This window comes from Erigeron canadensis, chromosome 5 (genome assembly GCF_010389155.1).
Source record: "Erigeron canadensis isolate Cc75 chromosome 5, C_canadensis_v1, whole genome shotgun sequence".
In the NCBI taxonomy this organism is placed as follows: domain Eukaryota; kingdom Viridiplantae; phylum Streptophyta; class Magnoliopsida; order Asterales; family Asteraceae; genus Erigeron; species Erigeron canadensis.
Window position 1 is genome coordinate 7,014,822 of NC_057765.1, and position 16,340 is coordinate 7,031,161.

Consider the following 16,340-nt stretch of genomic DNA (forward strand, 5'->3'; position numbering starts at 1 on the left):
TAAAAATATGTAGAATTAAAAGTGTGTAGAAAATTTACTCACTAAAAAGTGGGTAGAACTAAAAAGTTCACACTTATTAGTGTAGACTTTCATGATTAATTTGTAACACCCCATTTTACAAATTAATCATGAAAGTCTACACTAGAAAGTGTGTGAACTTTTTCGTTCTATCCACTTTTTATTGTGAATAAATTTTCTACATACTTGTAATTCTACATATTTTTACACACATAAAAACGTAATAAATTTTTTTAATTTGTTCACGCCAACTAAAAGTGTGGCCAAATACAATATTATTTGCAGTGAAACTAGTATCCCTATTTTAATATCCCCAATTTACCCCATAATAATCCCAACAAATATATTTAAAATGGTTAATTTTTACAACTAATTCTCAACTTAATTATATTTAAAATGATAAGATTTTCATCATCACATATCATGAAAGTAACCTTAACAGCTTGTATTACCTTTACAGCATCTCACGCGTTATAAACAGTTGTCGTTGCAACAGCAAACACCCTTCTAGTTACTAATAACACAAAATGCTTCTAAAAAAGAGACGTCAAGGTCAAGATATAGTCCTCACCACAACTCAGACTCTCGATAACCCCTATATAACCATCACAATTCACAACCTAGCGGAAATGTATATTAACATTTGAGATATCATGTTGCACTAAGGCGTTTTCTATTGGGTTAAGTTTCCTTGTGAAAAACGGAGATGATCGGGTAGACTAATGATCCATTAGGGATTCAAACTTTCTTGTGAACAGTGTATTTCAGGTATATGTGTAACCTACTAATTAATCTATGAAAAGATTCACAGTATATATATTTTTTTCTACTAATGTATAAAAAGATTCACAGTATGTTTTTTTTGGCCGCTTTAGGATTCAAAAGTTCGAAACGATCATTTTGGAGAAATTGGATTGCGTTAAGGAAATTCTTTAAAGGTTTTGGATTCCATCAATTAACAAACAAATTTAAAATATATCTCCTTATAAAATGACTGTAACTCGAAAGTTCCATTACTCTTTTCTTGTTAGTATAATACTCCGTATAAGATTTGTGTCACTCATATATAAATCATAATGTTTGGCCAGAATGTTTAACACGCTAGGGATGCAATCCAAAGTTCCAAACCCATCCTAATTTTTTTTTAGTATTATTATAATAATTTCTTACTTATTTTATTCCCATTAAAAATTCTGTTAAAATAATATGACAGCTTTGTCCATAGCTGTGAGGGTTATAGTTGACTTTTTTTCTTTTAGTTTATTGGTTTTCAATTTTAGCATGCTAATTGTCTTTGATACTAACAAATTATACATTAGCGATGTAACCTTCTGATCATATTAAAATTTTATCGTTTCTGATTTTACCTAAAAAAACTTTGTATATCTATATATATGGTGGATTAATCGTAGTGCTTTCGTCAGGGTTAGTAGAGGGTTTTTCCCATTGGATATTTGAAATAGACATTTCTACATATAAGGAGCTCTTTAACACGGACTCGGTTAAGACAATGTATAGTAGACCTCTCGCTGTCGAATCGCGACATGAAATTTCAAGCGAAATTTACCTTTCAATATATATATGGTGGATTACAACCATAGTTAGTCGAGATTTTTAGATACATTCCATTGTTTTTAATAGAATAGCTGAAACTATTGGTAAACATTGAAAAATATCAAAAATAAATAAAAACTAATAATTACGAGGAATAATTAGTTGGTAGTTATTTGACTAAAAGGGGTATTAATTAATTTATTTTGATTGTCAAAAAGTTCAATTCCAAAGCTAGAAGTTATAAGCTATAAGCTTGTTATGTAGCTTAAGCTTCTATAACGAAACGTTTGTTTTAATAAAAAATTTTTTTTACTATAGTATCAGAAGTTCTGATACTATACTAGTTATGAATTTTTTCTCTTTTTGTTAAATACACAACACGCGCACATGAGACATGGTGTCACTGCCTGACGTACGGATAAAACTTGTCAAGGTGAAACCGAGCACTATATCAAAACACGACCTGATGAGAGGTGACCAATTAAGTGACCATGCCAAATATATGTACGTATCATACCGATAACTCTACTATATATTTGCGGTATTAGAACAAAGGGAACAAAAAGGGCACTAAACTTAACAAAGAGAGAAAAAATTCGAATCGAATACCTATTAAAAAAATGAAATGTTCGGTTGTTGACTATTTGTTAAAATGACAGGTTAACAATTTTTTCTTTGTCGCCTGATAAGTACGGACGAATATCTCAATTGTTATACCATTGAGGTTGTCATCGATCTTCTATATATAATTATTTTTATTATAATAATGTTTTGTCTTTAAATCTTATAATGTTGATTAATCAGAAAACTAACGGCGTCCCTAAACCGTGAATGAAAAATAGTGTGTTATATAAACTGAAAGATTGAGTCAGACGAATATTAACTTTTTGCTCTTATCTAGTTTAAATGATTAAATAAGTAATTATTATCAGATTATTGAGTATATCTGGAAGTAATTCGATTATATATATATATATATAAATTATATATTTATATGTCAAAATATAAGGATAAACGCTCTATTATCGATCCACTAATGACTGAATTACTGCTTGCTTGAGTAAATAAAAATAACTTAATACTATAATGAAAAGACATGGATAAAGATTTCAAATTTTAAAAGATTGTAGCAAGAGATATCTTAGTTGAGAAAGTGTAATTATAAATAAGTCGAGCTTATATTAAATTCAAAAAAATTTAAAGTAATTTTTTATAGTAAGGTACTAAGGTAATTATATTCCTGATTGGTTAATTGGAAAAAATTGAAAATATTTTATTGGTAAGTTATATTTTAAAATAACTTTTTTTTTGTTAGCTGTTTTAAAAACGATAAACTATTCTACTTCTACTTTTAAATTACACAAAAAAAATTGTTTTAATGAATATTAATATAAGATTAAATAGAGATTATGTGACTTTTCAGAAATATATATATAAAAAGTTGAACTATTATTAAAGATAAAGCCCACATGCAATTTTGGGCCTGGAGAAGGCCGGTTCTAAAACGTTAAAATTTTCTAGGATTTTATAAGATCAAATAGACTGTTGTAAAGAATAATTGTGCCAATAAATTTCCCTTAGTGTAATCGCTAGACAAAAGGCATTGCCATCACTCATCAGCATGCCCTTGGCATCTACAGGTTATAGTTGGACTAGTTCTTGGTCTCCTTTGTTCAACTTGATACGAGTCAAAACTGGGAATCTGGTATCATCGAGTAATGAGTATCTAACATAACGAGCCTGGCTCATGGGTTACTAATTCTAGATCATATTTTCCTCTGGTTTAGCACATTTTCAAAGGAATTTCCAATGACGTACATGAGTATTTAAGTTGGTTTAAGTATACATCATGATTATATGTATGATAATTTAAAACAAAAAATCAGTATCATGATCATGATCATAATCATCATACACTTTATTATAACTAATGTCTGCTCCCAACTGATATGAGCTTTCAATCACATGATCTTCTCATATTAACTCTGTTCTAATTTGTTATAAGAGGGTACCCAATGGTGACCACTCATCCCCCAAAGACTAGTCTCTGTCAGCGCCACATCAGCAAAAAAACACTCCAAAGACTAATCCCCCAAAATACACCCAATGCACTCATCTCCCAAGGACTAGTCTTGGACCCACTAATTTTTTTGTCTTCTTCTTTGTATATAGGATTAAAAAAATTTTTTTAAAAAAAAACACGCACACACAAGACTCGTCCCTACAGGAACTAGTGAGGCGGACGAGTGGAGGACTAGTCTCACCCAATGGTGTGGACTCGTCCGTCCACCTCAAACGAACCCAGGGACTAACCATTGGGTACCCTCTAACTTGTTATACACATGACCTTCTCATAGTAGAAGATGAAAATAGAACCGAAGAACTAAAGAAGAAACTCGTTGAGGATTATGTTTTATAGTAGGCGGTTATGTCAAATTCATGTAATTCTTGATAGGATTGGGTGATTAAAACTCTACGGTATCTAGAACTTTCAAAAGAAACTCATATTCATCTCCTTCAAAAAATCACATAAAATTTACCAACTTTACGCCTATTGATCTTCGTTTTCAGGTCTTGCAATCTGCTTTGAACTTTTGCAAATCACTATTTGAAAGTCTAAAATTGTTCCAATTACGAATGCCAAGCCTACACAGTGAAGACATTAAACACCATAAGTCAAGCTATTTCAAAACGAACTTTACAATGCAGTACTGGTCAACACAAGATAGCCAATGTCACAAATTATGGCCCTTTCGACCCATTGATTCATTCTACTTCCAGCTAATTTCTTTGATTTGGCCCAATTGAGAAAAGCGACAACATAAGTAGACCTTTTCATATATACAGGTCATATTTGCAATCTCTAACTAAACAAGTTCCAACTTAAAGTCCAGAAAGGTCCTAAAATCCGACTGCTGACAAGTAAAATAAAACTTCTACACAGCAAGAGAACTCGAGGATCACCATAATATAAGTCTGGAAGGACATCTTATTTGTATAAATGCTTGCTTGTGGTTTATCTTGTTGAATCCTTTATGTCATTCCTCATAAGCAGCTTCTTAATTTCCTTCTCAACATTCTCTGAGTGCATCCATCATCATACCTCTGCACCTATTTCATCAGTAAGCCCTGTCCTTCAAATAAGATTTATAAGTGTCAAACAAAGAACCCCTGAAAAATCAAAAGGCTACAAGGAATTACTACAATCGAAATTCTCAAACTATTTTCTAAGAATATATCAATAATTCTTGTCAGCAATACTCAATTCTTTTCAATTAAATCATCATTTGACATCCCCCATATAACCTTAGGCATACAAGTGACCGCGGATATTTCTGTAGGTCCCATTCTGACGGAAGCAATTCAATTCAATGATGAGTTTTAGAACCAATTATACAAATATATTCAAACATTGCAATAACAATTCACGAAATAAAAGAATTAATCAATTAATGTTACCAAAAATTAAAAAAAGAAAAGTAAAGAAAACAACGGATCATACACAATTATACGCAAATAAAGAGAGCTGTCTAAAGAAAGTGGAGATGATGATATTTTTATCAGATACAAAAAATCAAAAACTAATGCTCAGGAATCAGGATCATAGTTTTTTCAAATGAAACCAAAGAAAGAGGATTTGATTCTGTATCCTTATCCTCCAAAATATGAGAGAGAGAGAGAGAGAGAGAGAGTCTGGGGCATACCTTCTTAGTAACTTCATAACTTAGGGGGATATATTGATGTAGGGGATATGGGAAATGAGGGGCCAGTAGGAGCCAGACCCGCCATTTCTGCTGATTTTTTTTCTCACATATGGACAAAAAACGATGCTCAAACTCAAAAGTGAAGGAAACAACACTTCTGGCAGATCTTTCAAGTTTGGGCATCTATTAAAGGAGAGACGTGTGAGGGAGGAGAGGTGTTGGAACCCCCTTGAAACTGATTCCAATTCCGTAAAATCATATATTTCCAGGCGAGCGAGAGATGAAGGAACAAGATCGGACAATTGACTAAAATCAATCACATCCTCTGACCCGTATAAGTTTAGTTCTACAAGTGACAGAGGGAAATTCTGGTGGCCCCATTGTGAGATGGGCTTCTTCAGCCGCCCGATTCCAAGGTTACACAACTTGGGAGGCCAAAGCCCACGAGGAAAGGATGCATCCAATCTTGGACAATCTCTAATCCACAGACTTTTTAAAGAGGCCAATTCCAACAACTGGTGGTCAGGAAACGTCTCCAGACTTGAACAATCTTGTATCATCAATGTGGTGAGGTGAAGGAAGCAATTCAACTTAACGATGAATTTCAGATTTGGCAAATATATACATAGGAAATCAAGCATTGGCATGCTACTTCCATTGTTGAAAAGCATCATACTCGTGTCTCCTACTCCTCCTTCATATCCTCCCAATTCTGGTTTCATTACTTTTACAATATTCCCAAAGGTGACTAACTTGAGCTTCTGCCCTCCTCCTGATGGGAAGGAAATTTTTGTAAGTGAACGACAACCAGAGATTGTCAATGTCTCTATGCTATTTAGCACAGTGCAACACTCTATATTCTTACATACGGATATCTCCAACTTCCTAAGAGATGTTAAGTGGAGGCTGCTCCCACAATCACCCTCCTCTTCCTCTTTTTTTCCTAAACTCACCAAATTATCACAATGGTATACACACAAGTTCCTTAATTTCAGAAGAACCTTACTTGCCTCTGCTTCAGATTCCCACAAGTGTCTTATCTCATTGCACGAATTAATGCTTAGCTCTGTAATTTTACCAATACATTCTATAACACCTCTCCACACATCATCTGTCAGACCTGAAATTCTCGTTATTATCAACTTGGTAACCTTTGAAGCTATTTGAACCAAACTTCTCAACACGCTCTCATCGCTTTCACTTACTTGTAATACCCTCAATGAAGGTAGTGCTTCAAGAGAGACTTCGGCCAACTTAGGACAATTCTTAATAACAAGCTCTTTAAGGCACGGAAACACATCCTTACTATTGGCTGACCATACCTCCCACCCCGACATATTTTCAAATTTTAGAACTTCAAGTAAAGAAAATTTACCACTAGTCCCAAGTAACTCCAAACCCACAACTTTCGCTTCATGCAAGCCTTTAATAGACAACTCCTTAAGTGCTGGCAATTGTCCTAGTGATGGTAGAGATAAACATCTTTTACATCCATGTATTGACACATGTTTCAACCGAAGAAACGACGGATCTCCAACCCAACTTGGAAGCTCTATTCCTCCATAAGACACTACTTTGAGTTGTTTTAAGCTTTCATTAAGTGGCTTAAGCTCATTTAAGACCCCCTTTTCAACCATTACATTTCGAGAAACATCAAACACATCACTCCATTCCACTTCTAACTTATTAAGCCTCTTTCGCGAAAAGTTCGCCTCCTGTGCATGAATTGAACTTTGCACTTTGTCTAACCCCTTAATGGAAATTTTTCCACATAGATACTTCAAATTTTTAAGCTCGGTTATTTTAAATCCATTTTCACCTTCAACGATGATGTTGGAGAGAGTTTGTAACTTACTCAAGCTACCAATTCCTAACGGTAACTTTTTCAACTTCGGAGTGTTCCAAATGTCAAAATGTCGTAGGTTTTTAAGTTTTGAAAAGTTGTTGGGCAACTTAGTCAACTTATAACAGTCACAAACAATCAATACTTGTAAATTGTAGAGATTGCTTACATTTTCTGGGAGATGTGTGATCTTAGTTCGAGATAGATTAAGATACCTTAAGTGCCTCATCTCACCAATGGAATCTGGCACTTCACTTATGTTGAAATTACTCAAACACAGGACCCTTAACAATTGTAACTCAGGAAGCAAGTCAACAAGAATTTTATTCGATAAGTTGAACCATGACAAACCTTCTACCAATCCAACAGATGTTGCCAAGAATGTCCTTAAACTTTTAGCTCTACTGACCCCCTCTAACTTCTTGTAAGTTACATATGGTTCACGAACAAATGATAGATGACGACACTTTTCCAAAATTTCTTTCCCGATATCCTTCTCTGTATCATTGTTTAACCTTAAAAAGAACTCTCCAGCAACAGATGTGGCCAAGTCATTCATCAGATCATGCATTATAAAGAATGATGCATTAGGCGCATGTTGGAAAAAGGACCTTGATAACAACTCTTCAAAAAATTCATGACCCAAGCGTTCTTCTGTCCAATTGGTAGGCAGTGTTTGGTGCAAAAGCCCTTCTGCTGTCCACAACAAAACTAAATTCTCCCTATCAAACATAAAGTCTTTGGGGAACGAGGAACAATATGCAAACAACCGCTTTAAACATGCTGAAAGATCAAGGTAACTTAATCTAAGAGCCGGAACAATTCCACCGTCGTCTTTCAACCTCCAAATCTCACTCTCTGAAACTTCCTTCCAATCTTCTTCATCATGTTTTGTCCTCAATAGCCTACCAAGTGCTTTTAAAGCCAAAGGCAAACCATTACACTTTTTTGCAATGCCTTCGCCATGTGGTCTGAGCGTAGGATGTAAATCAAAGTTATTTACACCTAATGCATGTTGTGCAAATAACGACAAGGCATCATCAAGAGACAGGCATGACAGTTTTTGTAAATGATCATAACCTAACTTTTTGAGCAATTGCTCCTTTCGTGTGGTCATGATGATTTTACTTCCGTGAGCACATGCATGAATTGGACCAACCAGGGTTTCCCAATCTTCACAACTTTCACTCCATACATCATCTAAAACTAGCAGAAGCATTTTATCCTGGAGGTGATTTCTAAGTGCTACCTGGAGCAGATTCAAATCCGCAAATTCCCTGTTTTCACCCGTTACAGATTGATAAATTACTTTGCTTATAGAAAAGCTATCAAAGTCATCGGAAACACAAACCCACGCCTTAAGCTCAAAGTGTTCTATGACTTGATTTTCATTATACAAAAGTCTAGCTAGGGTTGTTTTACCAACGCCACCCATGCCGACTATAGGAACAATGCTAAAGTTTTGGTGACTTGGTTCATCACCCGTTACCAATAGCTTTTGGAGCAGTTCCGCTTTCTCATCTTGTCGTCCAACAATATTAGGTTCATGAACAATAGAGGTTTGGTATCTTCTATTTATATTGTTTGGCCTTATTTCGTCTTTCATAATTAAACCAAGAGCATTTTTTTCGTCAATTAGATCTTGCAATTTGGTGGTAATCTCATCTAACTTATCTTTCGTTACACTAGTCCTTAGTGAAAACTTACTAAAACCAGTTGAGACGATTTTTCTTAGCTTACTAGTTTCAGGCGGATCTTCGGTCAACTCACGATGAATTGCTTCGGTTTCTACAGCGTCGAGGACGTCGTCTATGTCATATGCCAAATGTTGGAGACCATTAAGCCATCGCTTCACAGATTGATCACTTATCTCTTTTTGAGAAGCATCATTAAGCACATCTCGTATCTGAAGTAATGACATCTTCCATTTCCTGATCTCAGAATCAATTCCATTCTGGCGAGCAAGTCTTTCCAAAGTTGCAGATGTCAGCTTCTCAAAGAGCACAGAAAAAACAGTTTCAGTAATCATTGGTTTTGGTGGCGGATTCTTGTTTATATGGTTTTGGTGGATTTGTGTTTGTGGATAATCAAAGGGGTGGTGCTCAATCAAAACGATCTTTTTCTTTCTGTTATCATCTATAACCATTGTTATGGTCAACCGTCAAAATCAATTTATTGAATATAATTAATGGCAAGGCCACCACCATGTGCACCAAACGTTCAAAACCAACAGTAAGCAGGTCCATTGAGTTGATGGTAGGAAATTTAAGCTGTTTACCAATAAAAAGGTTGGTTGGGGCATATTTATTTCTGTTAGGTAAGAAAATAGTAAAACTGATCGAAAGTTACCAAAATGTTTATAAGGTAAAACCCGTGCGTTGTACCGGGCTATTTAATCGTCTAAATTAAATATATATAAATGGAATGCAAGGAAAACAAACATAGTTAATCCAACTAAATAAAAAAAATGTCAAAAGCATTAACACCAACAAAAAATCTGATGTCAAAACATAACATCAAAATCGAGGCTAAAAAGAATCCAATTGTAAATAGAAAACGAAAGCCATTTTGAATAAAGCAAGTACTCCAACACAACTTAATACTCCTCGTCACCACATACTACTCTTTAATTTTATTGATACGAAATGATCACATTTGCAACTTGTTAAGCAAACACTTGTAGATTCAGGATCATCTGCAATTGCACTTGAACCGATTACCATGAGGACTTTCCGTGGTGCTTAAAATATAACCCATGAAAGATATAGAATCCTAACAAAAAATGTAATAATATTGTTAAATTGTGCCATTTTCGTGTATAGCTTATAAGAAGCGTATAAGCAACACATTGAATCATGCAAAAAGAAATACATTAGAAACAAACAGCCTAATTCGTAATCTTGGATTTTCATGCAATAACAACTACTTATTTAATGGCCATGTAAAAAACTGCTAGGTCAATATCAGTTTGATTATACTAACAAAAATAGATGTATTCAAGTCTATTATAGCATTCTCGATGGCTGCATATCTAACTCTGGATATTATTAAAAGTAGGTTATATTGAACAGCCCTAATAGTAACTTTATGTTAGAAAGCTCTTGAATAATTGGTCCATTTTAATAAAGGCATTGAGCTAAAGAATGCATGAAAGTTCAGCCAAAAAAGATTATAGATATAAATACCATTAAGATCAGCATCACCTCTGAAGACTCTAACACTACAAATAACTCACTCAAGATTTCAACTATATTTAAACTATAATTATAAGCTTAGTTGGTTTTTGTGTATATTATTATTTATTAAAGGTAATAACGACCACATAGCCGGTTTCTAGTTAACACCCAACTAAGTTAAATATCCGTAAGTCAACATCTGCCTATCAGCTTGAGGTATATACCTGAATTAGCTTTTTTATATGATATACACTACGTATATTTGTAACTATAAAATCACATTTATGATTAACAAATGCAGCATGAGTTTACCTTGACGGAACTATGTCCAACTGTAATGTAGTTAGCATGTTGGGGCGCTACATATGTGAAGGCTTATTTATTTATTCCCAATAATTGATACTATGAACGATCAACCATTTCCTAAGATTATCTTGCACATAAAATGATTAGATACATATAAATGATGGTTGTTTCATTTAGTAATTTACGTCACGCATCTAAGGTCATTGTAAATAAATGAGAATACTTCAAATATGATATTTACCGGTTTATGCGTCATGTAATCAACTAATGGCACATGACTGCAGTCCTTGAAAAAGTCAGATGGATTGGTAAATCTCGACTGTGTGTTTGCAGCTTCTATCCTCTCAATAGGTCCGACTCCATCGTACCTAGATATTTTAATCATAAAATAATTTTATAAGTTTATACATGCCTATTGTACATAGTTACCTACATTATTTCATATCAAAGATTGTATAGTTGTTAACAGAAGGTGGAGTTACCGTTGCAGAAAGCCTTTCACCTCTGGGATGTCACTATTAACAAATAAGTTGGTCAGGCAGTGGTACATATAGTCACTTAGAGGAAGAGGCAACATGTGAAAATGAGTAATTTTTGTAGGAAAAAGGGAGAATGGGTGAAATGCAAGTAACGTATTTAACATTTGCATATGCCAACAACATATTTATATATATCTTAACCCAAAAAACATATATATAAATATATCAATATAAAAGATAGAGAAATTATCACAAATCGTCCCTGTGGTTTGCTCGATTCGCATTTTCGTCCCTGTACTTTTTTTTTATCACTAAGTGTCCCTAGGCTTTTCCAATTCATTGCCAAACATCCCTACTACAAACGTCCGTCCCTTTTTAGCCGTTAAGTCCCTCACGTGCTTGCCACGTGAGGGTAAAATTGTCCACCTACATTAAAAACAAACCACAGGGACTATTTGTGATAATGATATAAAATACCCTTCTTCCTCCTCTTTCTTCTCCCTTTTTTCAACCACCACCATTTTCTTTTCTTCCAAATACAATAACAAATCCACCAGTTATATCACACAGATATACATATATTTCTCATAAAGCGATTCATCACTAATGAATAAATGATTAAATGAATACACATACATATTTGGTGTAATAATTGATTAAATGAGGCTGAAGCAGGTATATTGTATGCACCATTACGTGAGAACTATAAAAGAAATAAAACACTAAACCTACCTAAGGATAAAAAGTATGATCCATAATTCGATCAATTACCTAACGTTTCCAATTTTATAAACTCAAATACTAATTTATACGAGTATACAACTGACTCATTTTGTTTTGAAAGAAAAAAACAGACCCATAAACGACCCACAAGTGAAAATTAAACTAACACACCATGCTATATCGAGCCAAAACCCGGCAAGTCAATCCGCCGACGTATGTATCTATCCTGGTTACCGTATTTTCCCGACGAGTAAAACATATTCCCATGTAAAGGAATAAAGGGGTTGTTTAATAAGGTATATGGGAATGGGTTATGAATCGGGTCGGGTATCTTGCACCACCGGAAAAGTCGCCGGAAACTGAGATCCACCACCGCACTTCATCATCTTCACCGTATATATATACATCTCAGATCCAAAATAAAAGAAGAAGAAAAACAAGATGACGATGATGATTAAAGCTCTAATCAACAGATGAAGAAAAATAAGCAATACAAAAACACAAATCTATGTGTTGAGAAAAAGAACATAAAAACAAAAACGGCGATATTGATGGTGATTAAAGCTTTAGAATAGTAGTATGGTAGTATGGATAGAAATAGATATTTAGATTGAATGGGATAGGGTTCTGTAAATTTAAAAAGTAATGTAGGGAAGAAAATAGAAATCATTTATTTATAAAGAATGTATTTAATTTTTATAAAGAATGTAACCTATCAAGAAATAGTCCCTGTGATTTGTTTTTAGTGTAGGTGGACGATTTTACCCTCGCGTGGCAAGCAGGTGAGGGGCATAACGGCTAAAAAGGGACGGATGTTTGTAGTAGGGACGTCTGGCAATAAATTGGAAAAGCTCAGGGACACTTAGTGATAAAAAGAAAGTACAGGGACGAAAATGCGAATCGAGCAAAACACAGGGACGATTTGTGATAATTTCTCTAAAAGATAGCACATTCGATAATGTGAACTTTAAGAGAAAAACTAAGATTAAATTCATACCCATAATTGGCGGTGGTATAATTTGTGAGAGAATATTTTCGACGCCACGATATCTTTATTCAATTCTGATTTTCTGCAAAAAGCAATCACTAAAGGTAATATAAACATCATCAGACCGTAATCAATTATGCAGTTACAGAGAACTATATTTATGCAGTTACAAAGAAAAAAACCCCAAAATTCATAATTGAGTCCAGATATGATATATAGATACAACATAAAAAAAATTAAGGTTAGTCATAGGGAGATTGATCTAGACCAAGAGAGGAGAGATATATATTTACATAAGACGTGATTTCTATTCAAAAACATTTAAAAAAAGATTGATTAAACAAAAATACAGTGAAATGATAGAAAATTGTTACCTGGAATATAGTTGTGGATTTCGTGATGATGTTACCGGGTAAAATAGGAAATGATTTAGGAGATGTCATCGGTGGGAACTGAGAATCTATTCCAAAAGTAAATTTCGATCTAAATAATAGTTTATCGAGTTTGCCGGCTCTAAACAAAGCCTTCGTTGGTTCAACTGGTAAACATTCGCAACGAAAACAAAAGGTCTTGGGTTCGACTCCAACAACCTTTATGTTTTTTATATAAGGGATACATTTATGGCTCTCTTGCCATTCAAATCGCTCTGTAACGTCACATCAGAAAGTTCAGACATGATGGCGGGCTCACCCGAGCGCTTTATGATATGATGCATATAACATAACTTATATTTATAGAACAAAAATTGGACATATGTGTCAACTCATACAACGAATGTAAACATAACCCAACCCACCCAACCTGTCTACTTTGTCACATTTAAATTCAAAGGCACAGCCTGATGAACCCAAAACAGTTCAAGAATTTCTTTATTTGTCCATACGGTTTTTATAATCATTTTATCGTGATGCTTTTCGTTCTCATGAAGTTATAGCTTTGTTTTTTTATTTGACACTAGCCTTTTTTGTTGAATTGTTCCATAAATGAAAGTCGCACATAAACACATAACTAATAACATAGATGTAACAATTTCGACCCATTTTTTTGTACTCCGTCCTGTGATAGTATTTCGTAAAGTTAGATTGTTTCTGACTTTCTGAAGCAAATACAATAATTGTAAATTCGATATTTATGAAAGTAATATAAAATCTGTTTCTGAAAATTGATCTGCCCAACCCGTTTTTGGCCCGCCAAACAATTATAAGATACATGTTGCTACCAGGAAATGTTACACATACCTCATCTCGTTGATTTCTTAGCATCAGATTTGTCCATACTTTTTATTAGAAGTTTCTTCTAGATTGATTTCTTGCTTTTTTGGGTCTTTTAATGATTTGATTCTTCACTAACTTACTATCAAACAATGATTTTCTTTTTTTTGGAGCTTTTTTTTAATGATTCATGGATGATCAACCCATTATCGGCCCCCGCGAGCAGGGGCGTCTCTGAAAATTTATAGGCGTAAAACGAGCAAGAAAAAAGGCCCTCAAAAGTTAGACGCAACAATTTACATTATATAAACTATTTTTACAAAATGACTGAAAAAATTTATACTCCCCCGTACCATTAAAAGTGTCCATTTTTAAACTTTTAAAGTCTATTTTTTGCAAGTTTGACCTTAGATACTTTTTATTGGTATATAATACTTGATGAAAGTTATACTCAATAAAAACATATCTAAACTCGATCTATTCATATAATTTTTATCGAGTATTATGCAATACAAATAAAAATATTTTTTGTTTAAGTTATAAATATAAGACTTTGAAAATTTAAAAATATACATTTTTAATGGGACGGAGGTAAGGCTGACAATTTTGACACGGAACCTGTTAACAAGACACGACACGACCTGTTCTTAACAGGTTTCGTGTTTGCCCTTAACATGTTTTATGTCTTAACAGGTCCGGACCTGTTAAGACCTGTTAAGGTTCGTGTCTTAACAGATCCAGACTTGTTAGGACCTGTTAAAACACGTTAAGATTATACATATATATAAAATACTAAGAATTGATATTATGATTTGATATATGATTTTTATAAGGTAAGATATTTTTGAACTTTTGTAATGTAAGGATTATTGTCGCTAAATAGTTGATTTGATATATGATTTGATATATGATTTTTATAAGGTAAGATATTTTTGAACTTTTGTAATGTAAGGATTTTTATAAGGTAAGATATTTTATAAGGTAAGATATTTTTGAACTTAATAGTTGAGATTTGTAAGAGTTTTTGTATCCTTAAGGGTTTTTTTCAATATTAGTCAAGAGTTCTATAATATACATGTTAACAGGTTCCTTAACAGGTCTTAACAGGTGCACCTGTTAATTTTCGAGATGTGTTCGTATTTGAAAAAAATGACACGATTAGTTAACAGGTCGTGTTCGTGTTTGACCTTAACAGGTTCGTGTCTTAACAGATTTCGTGTGACCTGTTATGCCAGCCTTAGACGGAGGGAGTAGTATATTAAAAAATTTAACAAACGTTATTCTTCAAATTATATAACAAGTGGAAAAAATTCAAGAAATAAGATTAAAAAGGAGATTTAATAAAATCCATAGACCATTATTTTATAGTTTTAGGTGGATTATTAAGATAGTCTTAAAAATATATATCATTTTACAAATTATATCTAACAGAACAAAAATATATAATACAAGTTAAATACATTCATACATATTAATTAAGTTGGATAACATTTATATATTGGACACATCAAATCACAAGATATAAGATTATAATACTCTTATTATATATTGTTACTTTATTAAAGAGTACTTCAGGTTTATAAGGATATTAGAGCAGCTTGCGGGTTGCAACTACATTCCAAAATTGAAAAATATAACTTTATTTATCCGTAAAACATATGTAAGTGTGTTTTTTATGTAAGTTAAATTATATGGTTTAGTATTCGGTTAATTGTTAAGATTTATAATGAGTTAAATTGATTACACATATATATTTTTTTATAAATACACAAAAAACTAAAAAATTAAAACCGGCCCCTTATAAAAATCATGTCTCGGCTCGTCGTCCACTTTGTCCCAACTCAACACCGGCCATGCCCGCGAGTCTCATGGCCAACATGAGGGAATATAAATCACGTAACACTAGTATTAATGGAGCTTTGTTTCTTTACTAGGCATATTTTCAATTCTAGCATCCGGTTTCACTACGTCCGCTTTTTCCACTTAGATAGCACCATGCCCAGCGTCCCAACGATGGTAGCCTACGACAGCGCCCGTCGACAGGCTGCTACCAATAGGGTCGACGTCGACGAGGCAATCGATGACCCCATCGACAGACTATTAAGGCCTAACTAATGATTTTAATCATATTTTTCTCCATAACATGAGAGAAAGAAAGAGGCATATTGGCTTCAAAATTCAGGGTTCCATAATATGCTCAGAATCATATCTTTTTCAAATTAAACCAAAGTAAGAGGATTTGATCTTATATCCTTATCCCCCGAAAAGTTATACAAAGAGAGAGAGAGAGAGAGAGAGAGAGAGAGAGAGGGGCATAACCTTCTTATTAATTTCATAA

General features: G+C 33.6%; 2 protein-coding genes across 5 annotated transcripts; both read right to left on the bottom strand.

The window, feature by feature from the left end:
* Nucleotides 1-3,363: 3,363 nt before the first annotated feature.
* LOC122598814 (putative disease resistance protein At3g14460) lies at nucleotides 3,364-9,204 on the bottom strand. Of its 3 annotated transcripts, XR_006323737.1 has the most exons (3): nucleotides 5,277-9,204; nucleotides 4,537-4,743; nucleotides 3,364-4,218 (listed from the first exon to the last, which is right to left on the bottom strand). XR_006323737.1 is itself a non-coding variant. In XM_043771301.1 (2 exons), exon 1 carries the CDS (start codon nucleotides 9,146-9,148, stop codon nucleotides 5,297-5,299), a length of 3,852 nt encoding a protein of 1,283 aa, XP_043627236.1. In that variant the 5' UTR covers nucleotides 9,149-9,204; the 3' UTR covers nucleotides 4,231-4,701; nucleotides 5,277-5,296. The 3 variants fall into 3 exon arrangements, 2 of the variants coding, with proteins under 2 accessions (XP_043627236.1, XP_043627235.1); XM_043771301.1 differs by lacking the exon at nucleotides 3,364-4,218 and having other exon boundaries at nucleotides 4,231-4,701; XM_043771300.1 differs by lacking the exon at nucleotides 3,364-4,218 and having other exon boundaries at nucleotides 4,231-4,706.
* Nucleotides 9,205-9,665: 461 nt separating this feature from the next.
* Nucleotides 9,666-11,223, bottom strand: LOC122602373. Of its 2 annotated transcripts, XR_006324234.1 has the most exons (4): nucleotides 11,084-11,223; nucleotides 10,843-10,969; nucleotides 10,608-10,718; nucleotides 9,666-9,891 (listed from the first exon to the last, which is right to left on the bottom strand). XR_006324234.1 is itself a non-coding variant. In XM_043775065.1 (3 exons), exons 1-3 carry the CDS (start codon nucleotides 11,176-11,178, stop codon nucleotides 9,811-9,813), a joined length of 303 nt encoding a protein of 100 aa, XP_043631000.1. In that variant the 5' UTR covers nucleotides 11,179-11,223; the 3' UTR covers nucleotides 9,666-9,810. The 2 variants fall into 2 exon arrangements, 1 of the variants encoding a protein (XP_043631000.1); XM_043775065.1 differs by lacking the exon at nucleotides 10,608-10,718.
* Between the last annotated feature and the right edge of the window lie 5,117 nt (nucleotides 11,224-16,340).

Bases quoted from the DNA above. Each gene is read 5' to 3' on its own strand.
- LOC122598814 (XM_043771301.1), bottom strand. From the start codon at position 9,148: ATGATTACTGAAACTGTTTTTTCTGTGCTCTTTGAGAAGCTGACATCT.
- LOC122602373 (XM_043775065.1), bottom strand. From the start codon at position 11,178: ATGTTGCCTCTTCCTCTAAGTGACTATATGTACCACTGCCTGACCAAC. The intron at 10,970-11,083 runs GTAACTCCACCT...TAAAATATCTAG, and splicing joins GTGAAAGGCTTTCTGCAACG to GTACGATGGAGTCGGACCTA. The intron at 9,892-10,842 runs GTAAATATCATA...ATTTTTTGTTAG, and splicing joins ATTACATGACGCATAAACCG to GATTCTATATCTTTCATGGG.